The following is a 24,719-nucleotide window of genomic DNA, read 5'->3' on the forward strand; positions in this document are numbered from 1 at the left end:
ATGCTTAAAACTACGTGAACACATAAAAAAATCAGTAAAATTAGTACAAGTATACAACGTTACTTGCTTCAGAACTGTCATAGATGAGAGCAGGAAGGATAAGTACAAGTTAGATGCAAGAATATGAAAAGGAAATTAAAAGGCAGGAATTCTACCCAAATATTTAGATCAAAAAAGGTGCCGAGACGTACCAAATTGTATATAAATATATGGAAAAGAAAAATTCCAAGAAAAGATCTATAAAAGAAGAACCAATGCCCGGATAATAAGAATATTTAACGGCCCTAAGTAATCAAAGCAACAACTTTGAAATAGTTAAGACATTTAGAAAGAACGAATCAGGAAATGGGACCTATATTGATAAAAATAGTTGGACGATAAAGGAAGAGTGTACTATCAAAAAAAATGGAAAGAAAGTAGAAAAGAAAGGTGTTTAATGTTTAATTAATATTATAAACGTGATGCAAAGGTAAAAAATATCTGAATACATGTAATAATAAAGTAAATTATCAATAAAAGCTCAATTAATCGTGAAATGAACAAACCTTGTTAACCACTCAACACTTTATCCCGAGTATGCTCGGCCAAACAATTTTTAACAAAAATGATTAACCCGAGATATCTCGCGCTGAATGTTGACTGAACATCCGAACAGTAGCAAACCGTTTAAAATCGTATTAAATAGTGGCATAAAATATATTAAAACGTGTTAACTCGTCTAATTTTGTTGCCGCAGATTTTGTTGTCGCTGTATTATACACGATGGTGGGAAACTTGCTGTGCCAAGCCACCACCCACCACGCTGAGCGCAGTGGTACGGATAGCTAACGGTAACAAAGTAACAACGATTTAGTACATGTCTGATCATTGAAAAAGGTGTATCGCAGTTTGTTTCTTTTATTTACGAATACTGTGCGGCATTAATTTAGTGTTATAGTGAAGACGAACGATCAGTACGAAAGTAGTGGATTTTGATGAATTTAATGATTCAGATGATAGTGATACTGATGTAACAAGCAGCACGTGAATGGTGTGAAATAAATATTTTATCGCCACCACCGCAACCACCTAGATTTCCGTTTTATGGGAAATCTTCTATAAATTTTGAAATTCCTGAGCCAAATAACGTCTTATACTTCTTCAATAAATTCGTTGACGGTAGTATTATTGCTCACATTACCACCGAAACCAATCAGTATGCGTAACAAATAACTAGAAATGCTCCAGCTACGTCTAAAGGTTTACATTGGAGAGAAACTACAAATGCTGAAATACGTGTTTTCCTTGGTTTAGTTATTCTACAGAGCATCATAAAAAAGCCGGACCAACAACTGCATTGGTCAACACAATCCACAATATCAACTCCATTTTTCAGAGAAGCTATGAGCTATCGGAGATATTACCAAATAAAAAAATATTTACATTTTTCTAATAACGAAGAATATAAACCAAACGAGCATCCAAATCCTAAAGTAAATAAAATTTGGCCTATTTATAAACACTTTTCAAAAAAATTTAGGAAGTGCTATTCTCTCGTCTAGTGACGTTACAATAGACGAAAGTTTGTTATTATACAAAGAACGACTTGCATGGAAACAATACATTCCTCTCAAGAGAGCTCGATTTGGCATAAAAAGTTATATGTTGTGTGAGTCTAAAAGCGATTATGTTTGGTCATTTATAATATATACCGGCAAAGGAACTGTTATCAACCAAAATTATGCAACGTACGGATTTACATCGCAAATTGTACTATCTCTTATGGAGCTGCTATTCGACTTAGGCTATTGCCTCATAACTGACAACTTTTATTCTTCTCCTCAACTATCTGATTTTCTGATTACAAAAAAAACGTTACTTATGGAACCGCAAAAGCTAATAGAAAAGAAATGCCACCACTCATGCACACAAAAAAAAGTCCAAAAAGGAAATATCATTGGTTATCAACGTTAGAAATTATTAGAATTACGATGGCGAGATAAAAGAGATATAATTATGCTTTCCACTGTCCATAAAACAGATACTATGGTTTTAAAAAAACAAAATGAAGAAAGAGGTGGTAAATGACTACAATTCTACAATGGGAGGAGGTGATAGAGTTGACCAGCATATCAGCGATTACCGTATAACCAGAGAACGTGGAAATGCATACTACAAGAAAATATTCTACCATCTGATAGAGTTATGCCTTTGGAACTCTTATTTGTAATACAAGCAAAATGGAGGACAATACACACCATTACAATTTCGCATGAATTTGATTGAAATGATATTTGAAACCTATCACACCAGTATAATCGTGCCAAAAACTGGTTGCCCTGGATCGACTCTAGCGCCTCTTCGTTTATCTAATAGATGCTTTCCCAGAATATGTTCCTCCAACATAGAAGAAAAATAATCCGACACGTCAATGTGCAATGTGTAGCAGAAAAAGTGATAACACCGGAAAAAGAATTCGAAAAGAAACGAGATATATGTGTCCTAACTGTCAAGTGCCATTATGTGTTGTGCCATGCTTCAAAGACTATCACACTAAATCAAATATATAAAATATAACTATGCTTTTATTGGCAAACAACGTTTTTAGCACTTAATTTTCCTGTGACGAGATAACTCGGGTTAATAATTTTGGTTTTTTTAAAGGGTTCATTTTTTCTGTAATATGTCATATTTTTTATTTTTTTGTTAATTTACATTTTGCTTTACTTTTATATATTAAAATATGCCAATAAAAAAATTGTCACATTTTCACAGATTTCTTCAAATTCGTAAGGCAAGCAGTTAATAAAGGTACACAAAATGCAATCAGCGATAAATTTACAAATAATAATGAAATTGTGCGAGCTTCAGATGATGAGTCGAGATCGCGGGTAGTTTATTTTCGGGTGACTGCATCCCGGAAATCTAAGTGGTGTATTAGCGCCAGTGTCGCTTAATTTTTAAAGCGAGTGGTGATATCTTCTCCGGCTATTCGTACCTCTCGCATGTAGGTGTAGTTGCAGCTTAATTATTTAATAGTTTATGAAAAATTACAAAACTGCAACAAGGACAAAGCTGTATTTTTTATAAATCTTTGTTTTTCTCGTATGTGGCTACCTCGGTTAATAATTAGGTTTTTTGTGTGAATGAGGTGATGACGTATACATTCTTCTTCTTAGAGGGCCGTCTCCCTACGGAGGTTGGCAATCATAATGGCTATTTTTATTTTTGAACTTGCTGCTCTAAACAAATCAATCGATCTGCATTGATACCAATCACGTAGATTCTTCAACCATGAGTTCTGCTGCTCTAAACAAATCAATCGATCTGCATTGATACCAATCACGTAGATTCTTCAACCATGAGTTCTGCCTTCGGCCAGAATATGTATACATTATGAACGCCTAAATAGACTATAATTATAATAATATCAATATTTGCTTATAACAGTTAAATAATAATGGTTATTCCGTTTTAGGCGCCATCTTTTCAAATTTTGTCGAGTAACGTCTCCACAGAGAACCTTGAAGCAGCTGAAAATTGGGTTGTCACTAAAACGAAAAAGAAAAGCAAAAAGCGTCGCAACAGCATCAGCAGTGGCAGTAGGGCACAAAATTCTACGTATGAAAACAACGGCAAACAGCACTCAAATCGCGTTCCTTCTCCGGACTTCCGTGGAAAATCTGCTTCTTCTGTGCCTCAGAGTGAAAAGTCGGACACTTCAGACGCAGATTCCGTTCATTCTCTACCTATTGACGGTATAAATGTGCCTATATCGTATGCAGACATAGCCAAGAATACCGAGAAAGGTAAAGAGAAGAAAACTACTCCTGAAAAACCCGAGAAAGTGCCAAACAAGGACAGATCACCCAAACCCGAGACTGAATCAAATTCTAAGAAGGAAAAATCCAATATAAATATTACTAACGTTAACAAAAATTCTCCTCCGTCAGTGACTAACAATAACATAAAATCCCCAGAGGTCCACAGTTCTAAAACTCTCCCCGCCATACCTACCGATTTTCCGAAAAGTGCCCAACCGCCCGATTTCAACGACGCTAGAAATTTCCCAGCGATGTCCGCCGAAGTAAATGTCCTCAAGAGCCCTCCCGTCGTCAGCGAGACACACGTACCAATATTTCCTGTCTTACAATACACTGAAAACACTAGGCAATATCCACCAGATGTCAACGATACAAAATCATTTCCTGCAATGCCGACAGACAACGCAGCTAAAGGATTTCACGCCATCGGTTCGGACCTTAATAATACGAAAAGTTTTCCCGTTAATAATAATAATAATAAAGTATTAAGTGTGGAGAAGACGAATGTTAAAAATACTACGGTGAGTGGTAAAGTGAGAAACGTGTCGCCGACTACGAGAACCGCCCCCTCCAGAGGTACATTTAACAATAACAATAGCAATCTTAACGTGAAAAGTGGTGTTATGCAAAACTCTATAGGTGTTGTTCATAATGATATACAAAACGATTTGTCGGTAAGTTATCTTGTTTACTGCTCATTACTAATTTATAACATCTTTAAGTACTAAAATGTTTTGTCTGGCACGCCCATATGGGGTTGACTTAGCAATAATCCAGTTATAAGAGCATCATAATACTATCAATGTAATAAAAGTGAGGCTCAAAAATTATCAAAAAGTTAGAGAAAATGGTAAAAGATCAGTCCCATTTAGTAATCAGTGATAGATAAATTATTAATCATATCACTAACATTTGTTATAAGTATGAAATAGTTGCAAGTGATGTAATTTGTAGCTTGTGGAGAGTTGCTGTGTCTTATGTAACAAATATTTCATTATCGTTGGAGTTGAAATGGCCGTTTTATTAGAAACCGCAGTAAATAATATTATGAACATTTTTTTATTCATATTAATCCAACTTAAAACTATGTTACCATTTACCATTCTTCTCTGAGTGCCTATGTGTTCCGGATCTGGTGACCATACTAACAATTCACACATTGAATGTTGTATGGAACACTAACATGATTTTGAAGCCAGGAAATTCTAATGGCATCAAAAGAGTACTCATTTTATTCTCACTGTTCGTTTCTCGTAACATGTCCCATACATTCTTCTAAGATCTTCCACACTAGTAATGTGATCAACCAAAGAAATTCTCAGAATGTGTCAGTAACACCACATTTCAAATTCCAATTTCTTCAAGAATGACTGAGAAAGGGCCTAAGTCTCCACTCTGTAAAACAAAACCAAATACACAGAACACTGGAGCATGTTGTTCGACTTTTGAAGGTGGCACCCATTCTTTTGCTATATGCTGCTTCTATTACCATCAAAGAGCAGAATTTTGTTTTTTTATTATTTTATAACGAGTGATTGTACAGACAAGAAATTTTCCTTAACTTCTAACAGCTCTATTCTTCGTCCCACATAACCTCGCTCTTTCCCTAATCAAGTCGTTCCTGATACTGTCTCTTCCAGTCTTACCCTAGATCCACCATATTTTTATTTCAGTTACGTCCATCTTCTTTTCCTGAACCCTTTTTACAGGCCACAATTCCTTATTTGTACATCTTTCATTTCAGCCCATCATGGGTTTCTTGATCACAGAGACTCCCATTCACTTGCTTTGGTGTACACTCCCGTACAGATACCATACTCCCATACATATCATTCATGAGCCGCAATTGCTTCTCAAGAACTTATTTCTCTCTTATGCATCTCCATAGCTCTTGCCTAGAAACTGTGTTGTATGCCTATGACCAAATCACATCCTCTGAACCTGGAAAACTACATATCTTTGCAAAACACCAGTTAGCCTATACTCATTGGTATTAATTGTAACTATAATTGGAAAAGAAGTTGTAATTAGATAATTTAAATAATATAATTACAAAACATAAGTGCTATAGTTCTCAAAGCCCTTTTTTAGTACCCCATTTCTTTCTAATATGTGTACTAGATAGCCACAAAAAATGTCTGTAATTATTTCTCAAAAGAAAATAAACATAATATATTAAATAATCCAAATTGAATAAAAACAGATATTTTATTGGTTGGCATTTAACCACACCCAGTCTTTACTCTACACAATTGAATATTCAAACTGTCATTTCTTGAGTGAAATCATAATGCTGTCTAATTGCCAAACGTCAAAGTAAGCAGTTTAGTTGTCCAGGACGTTGGGGAAATAATTGTTCGTACTTCAAATATATTCGTATATATTCGTTATTCAAATATATAAAATATGCTAAACTATTCTGAAAAAGAACAAGAGTTAGAGTACTTGAGAGTGTTTTAAAGTGAAAAGGAAAATAACAAACTAACACCTTGTGCTGCTCTTCATCTAGTTAGTGTAATATTATTCTAAACTTACGAGTATTTAGCTAAGCATAACTGATCTTAAGACATGATACTTTCCAAATGTTCATGATCTTTGGCATATTGATATTCTTAAGTTGTTCCTTTTCTTTAGCATCTGCAAGATCCCCATCCATCTCATTTTTTAAATTAGCCATCCTTCTACAATAAGCCAGCTATTTTTTCTCTGATCTTATTTCTAATTCTTTCAATATATCTGCTGACAATATGCCTTGTTCTGTGCGTTTATTATTTTCTAGTTCTTTTATTGCTTCTTTTACCTTTTTTTTTCTCCATTGAGTCCCGAATTATTTTTGCTCTTGGTTTTTTCTGACTTCATTGTATTTCCATTATTGCTATTGTTTCCCTGTCGTTTGTCTTCGAGATATTTTACCGATCTGTATGGTTCTTTTGCTTTATTCTCCCAAAAGTACCCATTTTTTTTTTTCAAACATTCAGTTCTTTTCGCCATCTCTTTTTCTCATCCAGTTCTTTTCTTCTTTTTGACTATATATTTGTTTCCCATGTTCCATTGATTGTGATCATTTAATGATTATCATGACAACAGAGTTTAAATGCAGAATTAAAGTTGCAAGGTCAAGTTTTATCAAGGTGATCAAGGTTTTCACTACCAGTAAAAATCAGATTGTTAAAAATTTTAGATACTTCCAGTTTAGCTGTATGTTGTGGAAACATGGAACATGACATAACACTCCTATAAAAAAGTTATCTACCTTTGAAATGTGGATACATAGATGAATTAACTGTTAAATTAACAAAAAAAAATAACATTTTCATTAAAAAAGAACCAAAATCGTGTCTTTCTGCTTTTTAAACACATTCCCATAAAAATAGTGCGCCTCTGACAAACTTGAAAATTGTACACTTATAGACATGTGTATTATACTCAGCACTTTGAAAGGCATTGTTCATTCTTGTTCTTTTTATATCCTAAGCTGCAGGGTTATTGTTGATATTTCCCGTGTAATTAAAATTGTAATAACAACTATGTATTTGAAACAGCAAACCAATTTACAATAGTTTATACAAAATTAGCAAATGCACAAGTTTTGTTTTTTAATCAAAATTTCAATAAAACATGACTTTAATTTGATAACAATGCATATTTGGCTAATACAATACTGGCAAATGTCAAATCTGTCTCAAATTGCACACAATAAGTCTGGGCCACTTTTGGTCAGACACTCAAGACCATTTTTGGCATTCTTTTCCTATCCTTTTGCACATGCCCCATCCATCACAGTTTTTTGGGCTGTTACGAAATTTGTAATGTTGAGCCGCTCATACATAAAGATGTTTAATAGAGCTATCCCTCTGTAATTTTCACAGCAAGCTAAGTCCCTTTTTTGTGAACTGTGTGAGTGCTTTGGACCAGTCCCCCGTCGTTTATTCTTGTTCCCAGATTGCATATATAAGTTGGTGTATTTTCTTTTGTATCATTTCACCTTCTGCCTTTAGCAGCTTTGCAAAGATTCCACTCTCACCGGTTTTTTCCTTATTTTTTAGTTGATATTTGGATGTTTTCATTAAACTCTTGTTTTAACAAACAAAAAATAATCAGAATCAAAGGTGGTTTGAATTTATCTTTTTGAAGTCTGATAAGGTAGGTTGTCATATCTAGTAATTCGTTTGCTACAGATGGTACCAATTAGATACGTCAATAATAGACACATCTCATCTATACAACTTCATCAATTAAAGATAAAGTCATATTTTAAGTTTTTTTTTTTTTTTTGACGCGCATACATCTTATTAATTTGTCTGTAATCTGTGTCGATACCTTATAAGTGCTTAACCAAGAGCTTTTCACCTTGCTGATTGAAAGTACATTTAAATATTATTGTATAATATTAGTATCAACAATTCAGTGACTTTTAGAGTTACTCTAGTTACCTTATTAACTTTGTGGATGTCATGATGTAGTAGTTTATGAAACTTTTGAAATGATTTTCAGATACTCCATTCAAATGAAAAAGAATCAATCCAGTTCAACGCTCAGATGTTGCCCCCGAATATTCCTGATGTCCAGACCATTGAAAAAATGCATTTCATGAACTGCCATCCACAGCAGCAACAGCCACAACACATACCTTCCCCAATCGTCGTCACTCAACACGTCCCCCGCACGAACCACCCACATCCCGTCACTCAATCGGAATCAACTCAAACATGCACTGAAGTTGTGACATCACTACCTAGCAACAAAAATAAAGTAGACTGTGATAAAAGTGATCGAACAATGGTGAGCGATAGCAATAGTAATAAGGGTGAGGGTGGGGAGGACGAGCGGCCACCTCCAGTAGTGATTCTGAGCGGTATAGGAAATAAGGAAGTTACGGGTCTGGTGTTCGGATTCGACGTGAACGAACAATTATTGCAAGATGACGTTTGCAACAATTTCGTAGCAAGGTTCGTAGCTCCCGAAGGATACACGCACGTATCGCATAATCATGACAAAATCGTCAACTTTATTGGGTCAGGTGAGTCATTATTACTATTTATTATTCCAATATAATCATTATTGTTTACTAATATTCGGTATAATATCATTAAACAAAAAAAACAAACTTCGATAGATGGTGAATATATTAGCAAGTTAGTAAGGAATACAAGAATTAAAAACAAAAATTGTGTTTCAAATCATTAGAAAAAATTCTTACAATATCGGCGAAACCTAAAACCGATCATTTGTATCTCACAGTGACAGTCTTATCTTTCTATATTAACGCCCATTTATCCAAGAGCGCCTCTGTCATCTGTACCACTATTTGAAGTTCTCTGTATTTCCTAATCTAATCCTTTTGTTTGGGATATTCCATACCTACAGAGTGTATATTCGAACATCTAGTTGTCCACTCCAGTACCTGAATGCCAACATTATGTACCTACTGAAAACTTTTTTAGCAATGTGAGGTTGGACATTATCATGCATGAGAATGAAATGTTCTCTAACCAATGAAAAAATAGATATCACAAGTACTTCAACGCTTTCTCAAATGGTTCCAAATAAATTTCCTCTCTTCCAATACTAGTGTATCTACGTCAGCAAACTGTACTCTAGAAAAAATGCAATTCTGGTTATATCTCCATCCAGGATGTACATACATTGAAGACCATCAGATGAATATCTGCTGAAATTGAAATCATTCGGAGAAAGAATTCATCTCCATTAATCCAAGTTTGACATAAAGTTTCAAGCATTGTCTATTATAACATCCAATCAGAAGATTATTAGTGGCAGGTGGATGGGATATTAAATGTTATTCCCTTAACATTCTTAATAGGTAGCGCATGAAATCACTGTATTAATACCTGTCAATTTTCTAGCCAAAGATTTAACAGCAAGTGTTATTCTATTGTCCCATGGATTGTGGAGGTTGGCTATTCATGTTTTATCAGCACAGTTTCATTTTTTTTTCTGGAACTCTTCTCCTATGCAACTTTTCTGAAGAAGGATAAGTTGCTGGAGACAATATTTGTCATATCTCATCTGATAATCAAGTTATTCCATCTTCCTCTTCTTCATTGTAGACATAATTTCTTGTCGCTGCCATTTCGCTGAGAATTTCGTCCAAATAACCACATTTCCAAGGCAGTTAGCTTTTCCATTAGTTGTTCTGCACTTTTTTTGTCACTAATGATGCTTTTGTTCCTTAAACAAGTTTATTTGGGACATTTATTTCTGAATCTTCGAGCTAACATACAATTTGATACACAGAGATGATTTTTTGTGGCTTCAGTCAATATTTGCAGTTGACCTTCTTATGGTCTTTCACTTCTTGGAAAATTTAAACATGGTATTCCTTGTTCAGATTTAGCCATTTTCCAATAAATGAACACGAAAGATGTCTGGATCGCGAAAAAGGTTCACAATTTGACAATTTGTAAATCTGGGTGGCAAATATATTACCCAACTACCATGATCTATCTGTTAAAAATACTCTTAAATCATTGTCTTATAGCTTTGGCATAATGAAACTGACATCCGCCTAAACATTCATCATCGTCATAAAACCTGTGGCTTTCACTGCTGAATATAGGCCTCCCTAAATTGTCTCCTGTCCTCTAGTCACATGTGCCATGTAAATCTAGTACAGTTGAAACCATTATTATATGCATCATTGTTCCACCGTATCGGAGGTCGACCACTACTTCTGTATGCATATAATCTAGGACGTCCCTCCATTATATGTAAAGTTCACTTCTAGTCACACCTTCTGGACTTGCCTATATTCATTATGTAAAGGTTATATTCCATTCCATTGTGAACTGCGACAGTATTTTTTACAACCACGAGTCTAGTCACAGTATGTTGTTAAAGATGCTTCTTTTAGCAATAAACTGTGGTCTAGTGGTATGACCTAAAAATTTGAATAAACAGTAAACGAAGAAGACTTTTTACTTGATTTAAAAACGTATTGATTGAAATCAGTTCATAACTACAAATTTTACTGGGGTGTTTCCAATCTAAATAATATGTGGTAAATTCTTCAATATTAATAAATTTTGATTTTATTTTTCAGCGTGGGAAGCCATAATCAATCAGCCGAACGGTAAGGTCAAGTACTACATGGAAGAATCCTAAACGTGGATAAAGTGATAGTGTTGTACTTGTTTGAATAAAAAAAAACCGTTAAAATACTAGTCAAATCACTGACATTTCGTAGTTTAAACCCAATAAACTTGATACAAATAAAACTTAGTGAAATTTCGGATACACGGATACGGTAGCGATGAGAAGTACTGCCTTTATTAAATGCTGCTTGAACTGTATAGAGCAGATGATGAAGAAGCATGTCGTCGTCGGGAGCAAAGACAAAGTGTCAAAACAGGAAACCTCGAATTTTCCATGATAACAAAGACTCGATAGTTTCAGCAATATTACGAAATAGTTAACGAGGGTGGCCTCGAGATGTCCCGCTAGGATGATCCTTAAAAACCAAACACACTTTACTACTAATGTCACAAAAACAAAATAAAATATCAGGTTGTAGAGGTTAAATTATTTGTCGCCAAAATTATATAATCTTGAATTATTATATTAATTATATTTAGTTTATGTATTCAATATAAAATTGTTCGTAAATGTTTTCGAAAGTTGGGACTCACTTTTCTTAAATTATTTAGGTGTCCAAATCCCAAGTATGTACGTATCGTATATAATGTATCAAATTTACATGAAAATAATTATATTGCTTTGTTGGTTTTATGAAAGCCTTGTCTATCGCTAGATAGTTTCAATAACTATTGTCTTTCATCAATTATTCCTCATTTAGTTTAACTATCTCTTAGTTTTCTTAAGGTTTTTGTTAATTTTAAATAAGAACCGTAAAATAAACTGGACCGCTTGTTACTCTTTATTAAATAGTGTAAATTAATTCAAATGAGATCTTGTTGTTGTTATTCTTTCTTTATTACTTTCATATATTTTACAATATATTTAATTAAAAAATAATATAAATTTTAAAATATTTATATCATTGTTAAATAAGTTTCGTTTGTCTTTATCTACTTGTTAATCACAAATCACTTACCTAATCGTAATATTTCAATCCAACAAATTGTTGACATGGAAAAACAAAATATACACTTCAGTGTTCCTAATTGCAGTAAATGGTGCATTTTTGCATTTAAGGTGAATTTTTGTCGTGCAGATTTTAAAAGGCCTCTTTTGTCGACATTTGTTAAGTAAATCATGACAATGAATCAATAGCAGATACAAATCTATCTGAAGAGCAGATAACATTAAAACTTGACAGTAAATAAAACTTCATAGATACGCCTCTGAACAAATGTTGAGCTTCTGAACATCCGAGTCCTGTAAATCGAGGCGAAAGTACCTCATTTAGCGCATCCCACCATAAATAACGCGTAATGTACTCTGCAATCACTCCAGTGAATAAATATGCTTTATATTCCAATTTTATTGCTTTACAATTATTCGCTATATCTTTTTTGGTTATTTGAAATTTTTCTCATTCCTTTCCAAAATTTTGCTAAAGGTCATATCACAGAATAGGCATGCTTCGTATCATCTTCTCCCCCTACTCATATATATGTTATCTTAAATGTCTGACAATAGGAATTATCATTTCAATTCTTCGAAAGATTTTAAATAGAAATGTTTGAACCGCTGTTTTTTTTACTTGTTTATGTTATCAAGATGTAAAAGAATAAATATATCGATAAATTTGTTTTAATCCATTCGCTGCATATAGTGGGGTTCCATACCACTGCTCGAGGTGTACTGTATGATGAACTAACATACTCCCGTGACAAAAAATAACATTTTAGACATCCAAAGTAGAAGGAAAGTTTAATTTAATCAAACTTACATGAGGTATGAGATAGATACTAAGATAGTATTTATATCACACATCCCATATGAAGAGAATAAAATAAAATAAAAAATTATATGATTGTATTTTTTATGTTTTCACGCTTTATTTCTCTTTGAGTATTGTGTATTTTTTGTAGTATGAGCTGTATCATGAGTAATTGTTCGAAACAATACTTTTCTTTATTAAAAAAGTAAGCTTTTGGCTATGCTCTGTTCAGTACAGTATATTATTAAGGCGCATACTGACTTGAGCAAATTTACTCGCACGTACGCTGTGCGCGCACACACGTTCGTGCGAGTGATTTTAATTTACCGCAATTATTGTGCGCACAGGAGTGCTCCAGTTGTGCGTCGGTTTAGTTTTATACAAGATCTCAACAAGAAATGATCGTAAGAGCAAGTGCAGCCTACTTAGTAATTCATAGTATACTTAGACAAAATAAAAGCGGGCTGGTGGATAACATAGTTGTATAGAAGCAGGCAGACATATAGTGGATCTGTTTTGTTAAGAGATTAAAAATTTCAAGAAACCAGTGGACAATTTCAAAATTTTCTTCTTATGTCTTCGATGAATTTTAAAAAACTAATCAATATGATCGGTCCTAAAATAAGCAAAATGGACACTAAAAATGCTGAGGATGTTTGTCTTCCCATAAAATTCGATGTTACTGATATTCATCAATTAACTGCAAGCACTGTTCGTTACTCTACTCTATTCATTCTAAAAAAAAATTTGAATTAAACAATTCCCAACTAAAATTAATCTGTACGGTTTACGGACACAACCTCTACATTCACAAATACCGTTCAAACTGAGCAAATTGATGCCTAAATATTCTTTGATGTTGTCCAGAAATCGACTACTGACGGATAGCATTCGTGCAGGACACCTACAGACCTGAGCATTTTTGCGCGCATAGCGTTCATGCGAATAAATTTGCAAGTCAATACGCGCCTTTAGATTGATCTCATAACGATTATTTAATTTTCTTTAATAAAAATAAATCACATTTTTTAATATTTCGTCTTTTTTTTCTTAATTAGATGGTTTTGGTAAAGACCAATTAGTCAGACAATATTATTTCGCCTTACTTCATACTTTATCTACCTAAAAATCAATATTAACGAATAATAATCGTGGCATTAAAGTCAACTTATATAGAAAGACGTAGACATTTTCTTTCATGTTTATTAATTTAGTGAACTGAAGATTTTTTAAGGAGTTGTGATGGAAGATGATGAAGATAAAACCCAGACATGGTGAGAAACAGTTTAGGAGTTTGCTGGCTTAATTTACTGGTTTCTGTAACTTTGAATAATCTAATTCTTAACATACGGCTCTCAAGGGTACTGGAGGGAGATAGAGTAAAGAAGGAAAGGTCTTTATTCAAAATCTGTTGATTGAATGATGACGACCAGTTTCATAAAGCTGTTGGACTTGCTAGGCTTGCGTGAATCTCCCTGCACATTTAAATTTATGTTCAAAAAGCGTCCATTTATATATAAAAATTGACTGATATCAGCATTTTTTATAATTAAAAAAAAAAGGACAGAAATAATTATATTCCATAAGTGGTTTCCACCCTGGTCATATGCCACTACGTAGTCCACATTAATAAAATCGTTTAAAAATTGTATAAACACACGGTTGTAGGATTTTTCTTTCAGTTTTATGATGATTTAAGATTTATGTTGCTCACGCGGTCAAATTTAGTATTCAGTTTTCCACATAGCAATTTTTTCAGAATCTTATGAGTCTCTGGACAGAACTATATGACAAAACTGTTAAAGCATAAAAAAAGGTGTCACATTTTTCTTTAAATCATTTTTTGTAGATAACTTTAATTATTCAACAACTGTAAAGAGTTTTTCGATTTCCAAAACGTTATTTTTACTTTTTTTCATCAGTTTTTATTTCCATGCATTGGAATTTTTTTGTAGATATATTTTCCGTACTAAAATGTTTAAATATCTGGATCTATAACGTTTTTCCAGAATTTTTCACAATTGTTTTAGCTGTAACAGACTGTACTATTTAGTTTTCGAACAACAAATAATTATCAACACCTTAAGCAACTTTACTACTAATAATACAAACGACCCAGACCGATCTAAAAGGAAGAATAATTATGACAATATGTTTTAGTTTTATACACTGTTAGTACAAAGAAAAATCAAAAATAAGAGTAAAGTAAAAAAATATTTGCAAGTATTTATTATTATTTTAGGATATTTAGTAATTTACCATGAATCTAGAAAAGAAAGAAGTAAATAAGACATTACCTTCGACTATCAGACTGTAAATATACAACAAATCGTCATTATTCAGCGAATCGCGTCCACTTCTGGATATAGGCCTCCCTCTGTATCGTCCAATGTTCTCCACACTAGACCGCTTGTAACTACTCTATAACTGATCCTCCTCCTCTATCATTTATCCTTCGTAAGGATGTGGTGACGTTATGGTATTTGACATATATATATAACTGATGATAACAGATATTAAAAAAATAACTTTTTTGTGCCTTTAAACATGAAATCTTAACAAAAAAAACCCTTAAAAAGAAAGAAAAACGTTTATTAAAATCCATTTTAGATAGCAGGTTTGTAATATTAACTAAAAAAAAACATTGTTTCGTATAGTTACATAAATTATTTGTCGTTTACTTTCTAATGACGTTTGAAAATTAATAAGATAACAGGAAAACATAGAATAACCCTATGACTTGATGTATTATAAAAAAATACGGCAGAAATCCTAACCCGTTTTTAAGGATCGTCCGAGTAGTAACCCGACATTTCGGGGCCATAACAATAATTTATTATTTAATAATTCAACTGCATGTTGACACCAAAGTGTTACAAGATATCGTCAAAAATAACTATTTTTTTTTTCTTTTTAAAAAAGTGCTTGTGCTATCTTGGCGCTACGTTGAGCCTGTGGTGCGGGAATGTTTGCGGAATGAAATTTTTTACGTTTTATGTAAAAGTACAGAATGTTCCGAACAATCATAGAAATATATGTTTTGTTTAATTATTTATGAAGAACTATATGTATTGTTTTTGCTTTTCAGATGTTGTAAAAATTGACAAGATATTATTTTGTATAAAATATTTAAAGTTAATCCAGAATGAATTTAAATCTTTGAATTTTTATTAACACAGCTACAGCTTATTTGGTTTTTTTTTGTCAAAATGATAATTGTCTTGATTTAAAAATTGTACATATATACAAGTAACCTCCTTTAATATAGTAGATGGGTCTTAAAAAATGCCATCTTGTATTAATTCTTCTTATATGAACAGGCAAAGCAAAAAATATGGGATTAGGTTCCGGAACATTTTTTTAAATTAGAAAATAGTAGTGCCATTCCATCGACTATTAGTAGTATATCAGATCTTTTATCAGTTTCCGTTCCTTTTTACTTTGTTTCTGTCCCTTACAGATTTCTTAGTATGCGAAAAAACAATTTTGCAGTTCTCCTTGTAGTTTACGTCTACTTTCAGCTAGTGCGTTTACATCTAACTCAGCTAAGGTTACACATTCACTTAGTTTTTTTTATATTAATTTATCAAATAACATTAGAAAAGATTCTGAGGCTTCATCACTGTCAGTCTCATCAGAATCAACTTGCATTACATTTTTTAACGAAAGTTTCATTAAATCTAGGCCACCACTTCTTCCGTCAAAATTCGACTCGATTCGAGTGGACAGTTTCTAACATGCCATCAATTTCATTTTGTAAGGGTTCAAGCCTATTTCCGTTCCAGCCAAAATGTAATATTAGTGTTTTCAGTAGTGAGGCAATTATTTCAATAGAAACTTTAATTGAAAATTCCAGGATATCACTTTCAGTTGTATCTAAAATCTACTATAATGATTTTCTAATGTAATACTATTGAAGATAAAAGTGATTGGTGATGGCAAACTCAAATTTTTTTGGATAATCTGAAAAATTGTCCAATGACAGTAGTACTAAGGGAACCAAATTCTTTCTCTTTAAATCTTGTAAAAATTCTCTTCAACTTCTGGTAAAAAACAATTAAACTCAGTCCCTAAATAAATTCCATGGCCCCTAACTAAGTCAAGGAAGATTTAAAATTTGCTTACCAGTACACCTTTATTTAAGCTTTCTCAATTATGAACAAGCCTAAAAGGTAGAATAAATTACCATAAAAATAACAGTGGTAAAGTACCCTACACAAAAGCTCACTGTTAGCTATCTTTACCGCTTAACGACCTTCGGATTGGTGCAGGCATATGCGATTCGTGTGGTGCCTAATTTCACCAAAGATTTTTGCAACATTACTGTTTGTGCATACGGTCTATACATTGCTATAGGCTCGAAAAATATCCTTTAACAATAGTGGTAAACAGAGCTACCACTGACACTTAAAGGGGAATCCAGAGACTTTAAAATGTGTAAAGACTTTACTTATTTTTGGGATTATCCAGAATTTATACTTTTATATTTAGAGAAATTTCTTAAAAACTTCTTAATGTGCCATAGCCAAATTTGGGCGTAGGCAACTTCTCTACGTATATCTGTGCTGATTATCATTCAGTGTAGGGACCAACAGTTAAATGTTAAATCGGAATGACTAACCTTGACGACCTAAATATTTTTTTATTCTTGTAGAGGGAATCGAACCCACATCATTCAGCACCAATGGCAAGGACACTTAAATAGAAGCTACCTAGGCCGCTGTTATAAAAGCTTCTCGGCATAAAAGCTAACAAATATTTTTGCAAACCTGACTTTTACAACGCATACAACAAAATCTGGTGTGACCATATTACACCAGGTTTTTCCTTAATAATTAGACCTGTTAGAGTGAAACTGCGCTGTAGCGTTGGGGAGGGTTTTCTTGTTAGTTTTCGATCTCCAAGCCAAAGCATCAAATAAAACCCCAAAGAGATATTTGAATAAACTTCGATACCTGCAAAGAAACACTTTCATAACAGTACTTGGAAGTTTATATATTTGACATTTATATATTAAGATCTAAAAAAAATGTCTCTTTGGTATTATTGCATGTCACAGTGATCCCTGGTATGTTTCAGTTTTTAATTATACAAGTGTTTGTTTTCATCTTGCCGATTCTGCATAGCCAACGCTGATTTCCACATCTGTTGATCCCACAATAGTGTTAACGTGATATGAAAGTTGTTCCTGTCTTCCTATTTATGCTAAATAATAGTTAATTCTTGTATGTTTGTTCTAGTAGAATCTCAATGTCAATTTGAGGCTGATCACAAATGAACTTAACCTTACATAACCTAAATTTTTATAAAACTTGAAAAACCTGTAGCAAATTTCCGGAAACCACCAATGTTTATTGCATCCTTCTGTTATTAAATTTGATTGTAATTATGCAAACCAAACATATAACAGTAAATGAACTGTGTATAGCTGCGTTAATAATCTGTAACAATTTTAATATACAAATTGGGGAATATGTACAATTCGTACATATATATGTCCATCAATAGAAAACATAGATTTTTATGTACCGGAACATTCTGTATATAATGATAGAGGCTGTTGTTATATTCGATGTATCATTTAACAGGGTAAGGGTGCACTGAATTCAAAAATCAAACTATAATTGTCACCTCCAAACCTGTATCCTATGTATTTTAATTTTTAAATATATTTTAGGAATGATCATGTAAAAAGTGACTGATTGTTTAGTGATATGAAGAAAAAGCAGTTCCAACTAAAAAAAAACCATCGTATGTCGGGAGTTTTCTTAAAAAAAAAATTGTTTTAAACCACAAGACAGATTTTTGAAAGTATGTGGATGTTTTTCAAATTTTTTTTACGTGCGTAAAATCGTGATCATTTACGTGATTTTGTGCATCACGTGAGTGATGGCATGGCAGTGAAATTTGGCATCTATCCTTTGATTTTCCAGGTGTGGTTTTTTCTAGCCAATTTCAATGTTAGCTGGTTTGTAACTAAAGATTTCCTTGTTGAGCATGTATTAATTGTTCATAACAATGTATCAACAATTTTCATAACCATAGTTCATCATTGTAAGCGCTGTTGCCAGAGATGACTTCATTATGCCAAATAGAGTTACATAACAGTAAAAAATTTGCGAATATTTATAAATATCTGTTCCGTTTTGGACCACCTCACAAGCTCATGGTTATTATGACATGAGTACCCTTATTCCAAAGAAATATAGCTGAAAATATCACTATTAGGGAGCCCTTTACTCTTTAGGTGGGCTAAAATTCCAAGGTTCATTTCCTATGTATGTAGTAAATGCTTTTCATTTAGGCTGTCCTAAATGTTAGTTTGGTATTCCAAATTGTTCTAAATTGTAAACTTTGTAATTAAAAATTCGTTACTCTTTGTTGCCCTTTATCTCTTACATTTCACAGCCAGTAATTTTCCTACTTGCAGTGCCACATTAATTTTAGTCATCCATATTTTGCAGTTTTACATCTGAATTTTTTTATCCTAATCCTTTTATGCTATAGATATTTTTGATGATAGCTATTTCAATTCGTCTTCTGAGTTCTGTTGCGTTTCACTTCCTTATTTATATGAATCTTTAAACATATTGTCAAAAATAATGCAAAATGCGTGGCTAGAAATCATAAAATATATTAAGATGACTCCAATTTGTGCGATACAGTTTGGAACTGCTTCTATGTTACATAGCAGAAGTGATAGAGTGTATAAAAATTTCTTTCCTAGGACAATTGTATGAAAGGTACTCTTTTCGGAATAGACGTTGTAGGATAAATACTTATTTTTTGACGGTGATAATATTTTATAGTTTCTTTTCCTCTTTTTGTTAAAATAAAATAAACAAAACCATATAAATATGTAAAAAATGTGTAATAGGAAAAAAATATATATGTAACAATGTGTGTATGCTTTTTTCTTTACGAAAATATGCCGGTGTCACTTTTTCTAATTGCGCAAAAAGTGGCATTCGCTGTATTTGGATACATAAAGAAAAGTTTTATATATAATCTAGATGGTTTTATTTTTTTAATTCAGTGTGTTTCTGTTGAATTTTTTCACAAACGTAAACAAGTCACTACAACAGTGTGTTACTCGTAATATTTTCAATAAAACGACAAAAAATCATTGTACAATTATATCAAATGGACTATTAAAGTCGTGATGACACATGAGGAGTTTTAAACTTCAACATATTTACAAAGAAATTCATAAATGCAAATTTCCGCTTTGTCGTTAATATTTACAATACAAAAAGAGTAATAATTCTTTATATAGATCTCTAATGATCAGCAATCATATTGAACATTTCTCCAAATATGGTACAAATTATGTAATTTTTATCATTTGTGGCTGATTACAAATATTTGAAAGTTTTATTACGGTTATTGCAATTAATTTCCATAACATGCAAACTATTAAATAGTGATTAAGAAAAATGCAAATATTTTTTCAATCTCCGAAAAGCATTCGGAGAGAAAGAGGTAGATGAACTCCGTGACTTGATTACGAGAGTTTTAAACGTAGTTACAGGTCGAATTTACTTCTCCGACTAAGATACCTTCCGGTAATTTTGCTGTGCATCAACTAGGCGTGCCGATTGTAGGATTTTCAAAGTCATTCCTAGTCAACCTGTATCCGTAAATACTCTCCATCGCTGTCGATTTCGTCAGCAACCTTCACCTCCATCAAAATTTCCTATTCTTCTAGCCTCTTGCTCCACAGATTCCTTTCACATTTTTCTTGGTTAACATCTTTGTCTGCGTTCTTGAGGATTCCAATATAACGCATCTTTCTCAATTGAGCTGAAGTTATCCTTATCATAGATTCCATCCGGTTCCACTTTCTCATTAGAATTTCCTGAACACTCTTCTTTTGACCTCTCCAGTGATTGTACCAGGTCACATTCGGCCACCACACAAATTAGAGGCTGCAGGACGCAGGACTTTGTTAACAGGATTAGGAAGTTTTTTTTTCATTATTTAATATCAATATCTAGTTAGAGTTAGAGCTAGTTACTAGCTTTGAGAGATGCCTTGAGACCTTTACTGATTTTAAAATTATAACAAAGTGAAATAAACAACTTTAAAATCTACCACAATAAACACTTAACTTAAAAATTTCATAACGACCCATCTACGAACGTATCCTTTGGATAAATATTCCATATGATCAGTGTTTACAAGAATCAATGATATAACTCTTCTTAAAGAAAAATAATTATATGATACAATGTCTATAAATAAAATATCTATAATCATCAGCTAGTCTCATGTGTCAAATGAAACCTCTCAATCAGCAGGTAATATTTAAGAGTATCTCCTAATTGCCCAAGCAATACCTATGCATTACTATTAAGATTAATTCCTTGCTTGTTTAAAAAGTATATAAGATCCAATCCTAGTGAGCTATCACAATTTAATAGTCTGAAAACAATGGTTTCTTTTAAAACATATTTGTTGTTTGTTTAACGACAATTGAAAACATCTTGTGTCAGTTTTAAATAAATTACGACATTGTTTGTTTTAAATAAGTGTACCTCAGCATTAAACATATCAATTTTGTTAAATTTTTGCTATTGTTTCAATTTATCTGTGATTAAAATATATGGTTTAGAATTATATATTTTTTTGTAATACTCTTGGCACCTTTTGGATTTTGGTGTTTGTAGACCAGGTTTTTACTATAGAAGTTAAAATGAAAAATATGTTAGTAAACTACTCACCCAATATCGACATGTAAGTGCCATTTTTATAAGATTTATGTTCTAAACTCCTGGAGAATTCCAATATAACATAACCTAAAATAACCTCACCTTAATATTGTTTTCTTTGTCGCCATACGCTGGCTTTGTCTCATTAATTTTCCTAATTATTTGTTGTTTTTAACATCGTTGGCCGTGTACAATCTTGGTCCTGAACTCAGGTGTGTACACAGTTTTCTGTAAATTTTTGCTTTAAGTACTTTAAGATTTTGATAAATGTGTCTATTCTGTCCCTTAACCAACGTTTCCTCTTTTTTTCTCACTGGGTTTGTACTACAATTTCTGTCACTACTTGTGAGAAGACTCACTGTGTTTTTCTGATTTGTCATACCATACATATGTATTTTATTCTATTAATATTCTCATTGAATTGCCATTTATGTTTTTCCAAACGTATTTAGTAATAATATCCACATCAAAATTTTGAACATGATCTGATCTGCTAAAAATCATATCAAAAACTGGCTAAAAGTATAAATTTTCAGTAGTATGTATAATAATTTAATATTACAAGCCTGCATCTGGAAACTACTAATCCGTTACACATTACAAATTTAAATTCTTAATGTATGAGCCGACAAATCAATCTTATCTCGCTAAATTCTTTCATTTTATTAAATATAAATATTTAACGATATCTGGTGACGTAGTTTTACATTGATCTATGTTTATTAGCTAAATTGATGTTATTCTGTCAAAGCTTTAATGAGTTGACAATACTGAAAAAACAGAAACATACTGCAAAAGCTTTCTTTGAGCATAAAATAGATATCACTGTTAAAGCTAGAACTTTAACTATGTTTATTTATTGATTATAAAATAATTAGCTACATGGAATAGTCCCAGTGTTATGCAACTTGATCCACGGTCCTCAAATTGCATCAACTTTGAGAACTGTTCAACTCTTTGTTGTCCTATTAGTTATATGCAATATTTGAATAAAAAATATCATTTGTATTTCGGTTGTATATAAACAAACTAAGTCATCGTATTTTCAATTTGTGGTGTATCTTTTGTGCCGTATCAATTGTTTAAATTGTCACAGTAACTAAGTGTCACTTCATTTGTCAAATGTAACTTGTCATTTTTGTTTCATAGTGTATTTGTTTTGTAATATACTTTCAGATTCGATCCGTTTCGTACCATGTCTCCATGTTTTAATGGGAGACCCTGCTTTTTCCGGTTAACATATATCTGTTCTTCCTATTTTTATTCCGTCACTGTTTTTATATTCCATCTATCTAGTCATTTCCATTATAACCACTACTCCACAGTAATTTGAATTGTAGAAAGAATTTTATATTGAAATATTGCATAAAACTGCCCGATACAAAGAATTATTATGTAAAATAGTTGTATTATGAATTATAAATGAAAAAAGGCTAAGTCATTTTTTAGTTTTTTAAATAATACGGCTGAAATAGTTATTTTTGAAAATTTAGACAGATCTAGGTGGACCTATTGCTAGATTTTATATATACAGGTATTTTTTTCAAATTGTAAATTGTTAAAATATCACATTGTTGATTCATTTACTTCTATAGATATCAAGGCTTATTGTTAATGAACATTTGTAATGTGTTAAAGAGAAAATTGAGTGGTATATGAACAGGTTCTTTCAATTTAAAACAATTTTATAGGATTTTCTCATGATCAAAGTATGTTGACTGCAAGAGAGTTTGGCTCGCTATAAGGACTAAAAGGGAGAAGGCTCAATGCTATGTTATGTTAATTACATATGCTAATTTCTCTTTCTTTTACTTTTCTGATCTTTTGGATTGTTTTCCTTCATTCTTCATTCAATGTACTTTCAAATGATGTCACTTTAAGTGTATGAAAGTGTTTACTTTTTTTCACGTGCGGAAAATGCATATGTCTGCAATAGTTTTAGTAATTTTAGATTTTTTCGCGTCTTTATGAATATTTCTCTTATCAGTAAGAAAACTGGATGTATTAAGAAATAGTTGTTGTTTTTGTCGATCAAGTCCTTCAAGCTTTTCTTCTTGCATCTATAGATCTTCCCAATTTTTTGAATTCGCTTACTGTTTATGAAAATTCTTCCATTACTTATCCCACAAAAAATCTATCAGATTCCATCCCTTCTCTTTACACTATTTTATATCGTTTGAGCTTAGCATTTATTGGAATAAAATGTTCACTAATTTCAATTCTTTGATCTGCTTCTTACCGAATGTCTTTTGGTTTCCGGATATTATCTCTTCTGTCGAAAATATTAAATTTTGGATTTTATAATTTTAAAACATTTTTGCTTACAATCATGAGATGTAAGCATATATCAAGCTTCATATAAAAATGGAAAATTGTAATAATTGGTAATTGTTAGAATTTTGAAAATATACAGGGTATTGCACCTCAGTTTTCTCGAAATTGATTGCTTTTTCTGGTACAAGGTGCATTAATGGTACAACAAGTACTTTATTCACAAATATCAACAAAGATTTGAGCTGTCAAATATAAAACAATCAAAAATTGAATTTTGTGATGTTACTGTTAATATTTACTCAGTACTTCGTAATTTGGGATGTACAGTGATGTATAACTTCATTATAAATTTGTATTTTGTAAGTACATTTGATGGAGTAATTGAAATAATTCAATTAACTAAAAATAGCAAATTTTAGAATCATTGTATCTACTATGGAAAATATTGTATTTATTCCAATACAACATTATCAACTACATATCCGTTTGCTGCAGAAACTTCACAACAAAAATGGTGACTAAGAAATATCACAAAAGTTATTATTGTAATTTATTGCAGTGTAAAAACAACGTATCAATTTCCTTGATACTCAGATATGTGTAATAATCCTTCCAGTGCAAACTTAAAACTGGTTTCAAAATAATATACTGGATAGAACTAAAAATAAATTGAACATTTTTCATATTTTCACGATTAATGATTAAATTACCTGACTACTGACCACATTAGCAAGAAAATTAAATATGTATACTCATAGATGTGGTAAAAACTTAGTTATGTATAACTATACTTCAGGGCAGTGTTCCCATTGGCGATAAAAGCTTATTAACCTGGAAAGAGTAATCAGTGATGGCTTTTTTTAACTGTAGCAACATGCATGGTTAAGATGCCCAGAAATAAAGAAGGCAAGTAAATGTACATTTAACGGATGTATACTGAGAGTTATAAATCTATTAAAATAAAAAGAAAACAGGTATTCTGGTTCAAAGCCATTCTTAAAGCACCTTGTACGTTTGAACTACTATCCTCGGAGCCTTGATGTAGCGAGATATGACTAATTTGTA

The 24,719-nt window shown here is 32.2% G+C and overlaps 1 protein-coding gene and 1 long non-coding RNA gene across 4 annotated transcripts in view; one reads left to right on the top strand and one right to left on the bottom strand.

The window, feature by feature from the left end:
• The window catches only part of LOC140436564 (uncharacterized), a 158,581-nt gene extending 136,003 nt beyond the window's left edge, over window positions 1–22,578 (top strand). For 2 of the 3 annotated variants that reach the window (XM_072525488.1, XM_072525489.1), the window contains 3 exons: window positions 3,458–4,477; window positions 8,298–8,823; window positions 10,867–22,578. In XM_072525488.1, coding sequence (XP_072381589.1) covers window positions 3,458–4,477; window positions 8,298–8,823; window positions 10,867–10,928 — 1,608 coding nt within the window. In that variant the 3' untranslated portion in view covers window positions 10,929–22,578. The remainder of the gene's footprint in view (window positions 1–3,457; window positions 4,478–8,297; window positions 8,824–10,866) is intronic. The other variant, XM_072525490.1, reaches the window with a different exon arrangement.
• Window positions 1–22,708, bottom strand: part of LOC140436565 (uncharacterized) — an 80,374-nt gene extending 57,666 nt beyond the window's left edge. Inside the window, exon 1 of the long non-coding RNA XR_011950291.1 lies at window positions 22,575–22,708. This is a non-coding gene — a long non-coding RNA (uncharacterized lncRNA). The remainder of the gene's footprint in view (window positions 1–22,574) is intronic.
• Window positions 22,709–24,719: the final 2,011 nt, after the last annotated feature.

Source organism: Diabrotica undecimpunctata, chromosome 3, assembly GCF_040954645.1.
Source record: "Diabrotica undecimpunctata isolate CICGRU chromosome 3, icDiaUnde3, whole genome shotgun sequence".
Lineage (NCBI taxonomy): Eukaryota > Metazoa > Arthropoda > Insecta > Coleoptera > Chrysomelidae > Diabrotica > Diabrotica undecimpunctata.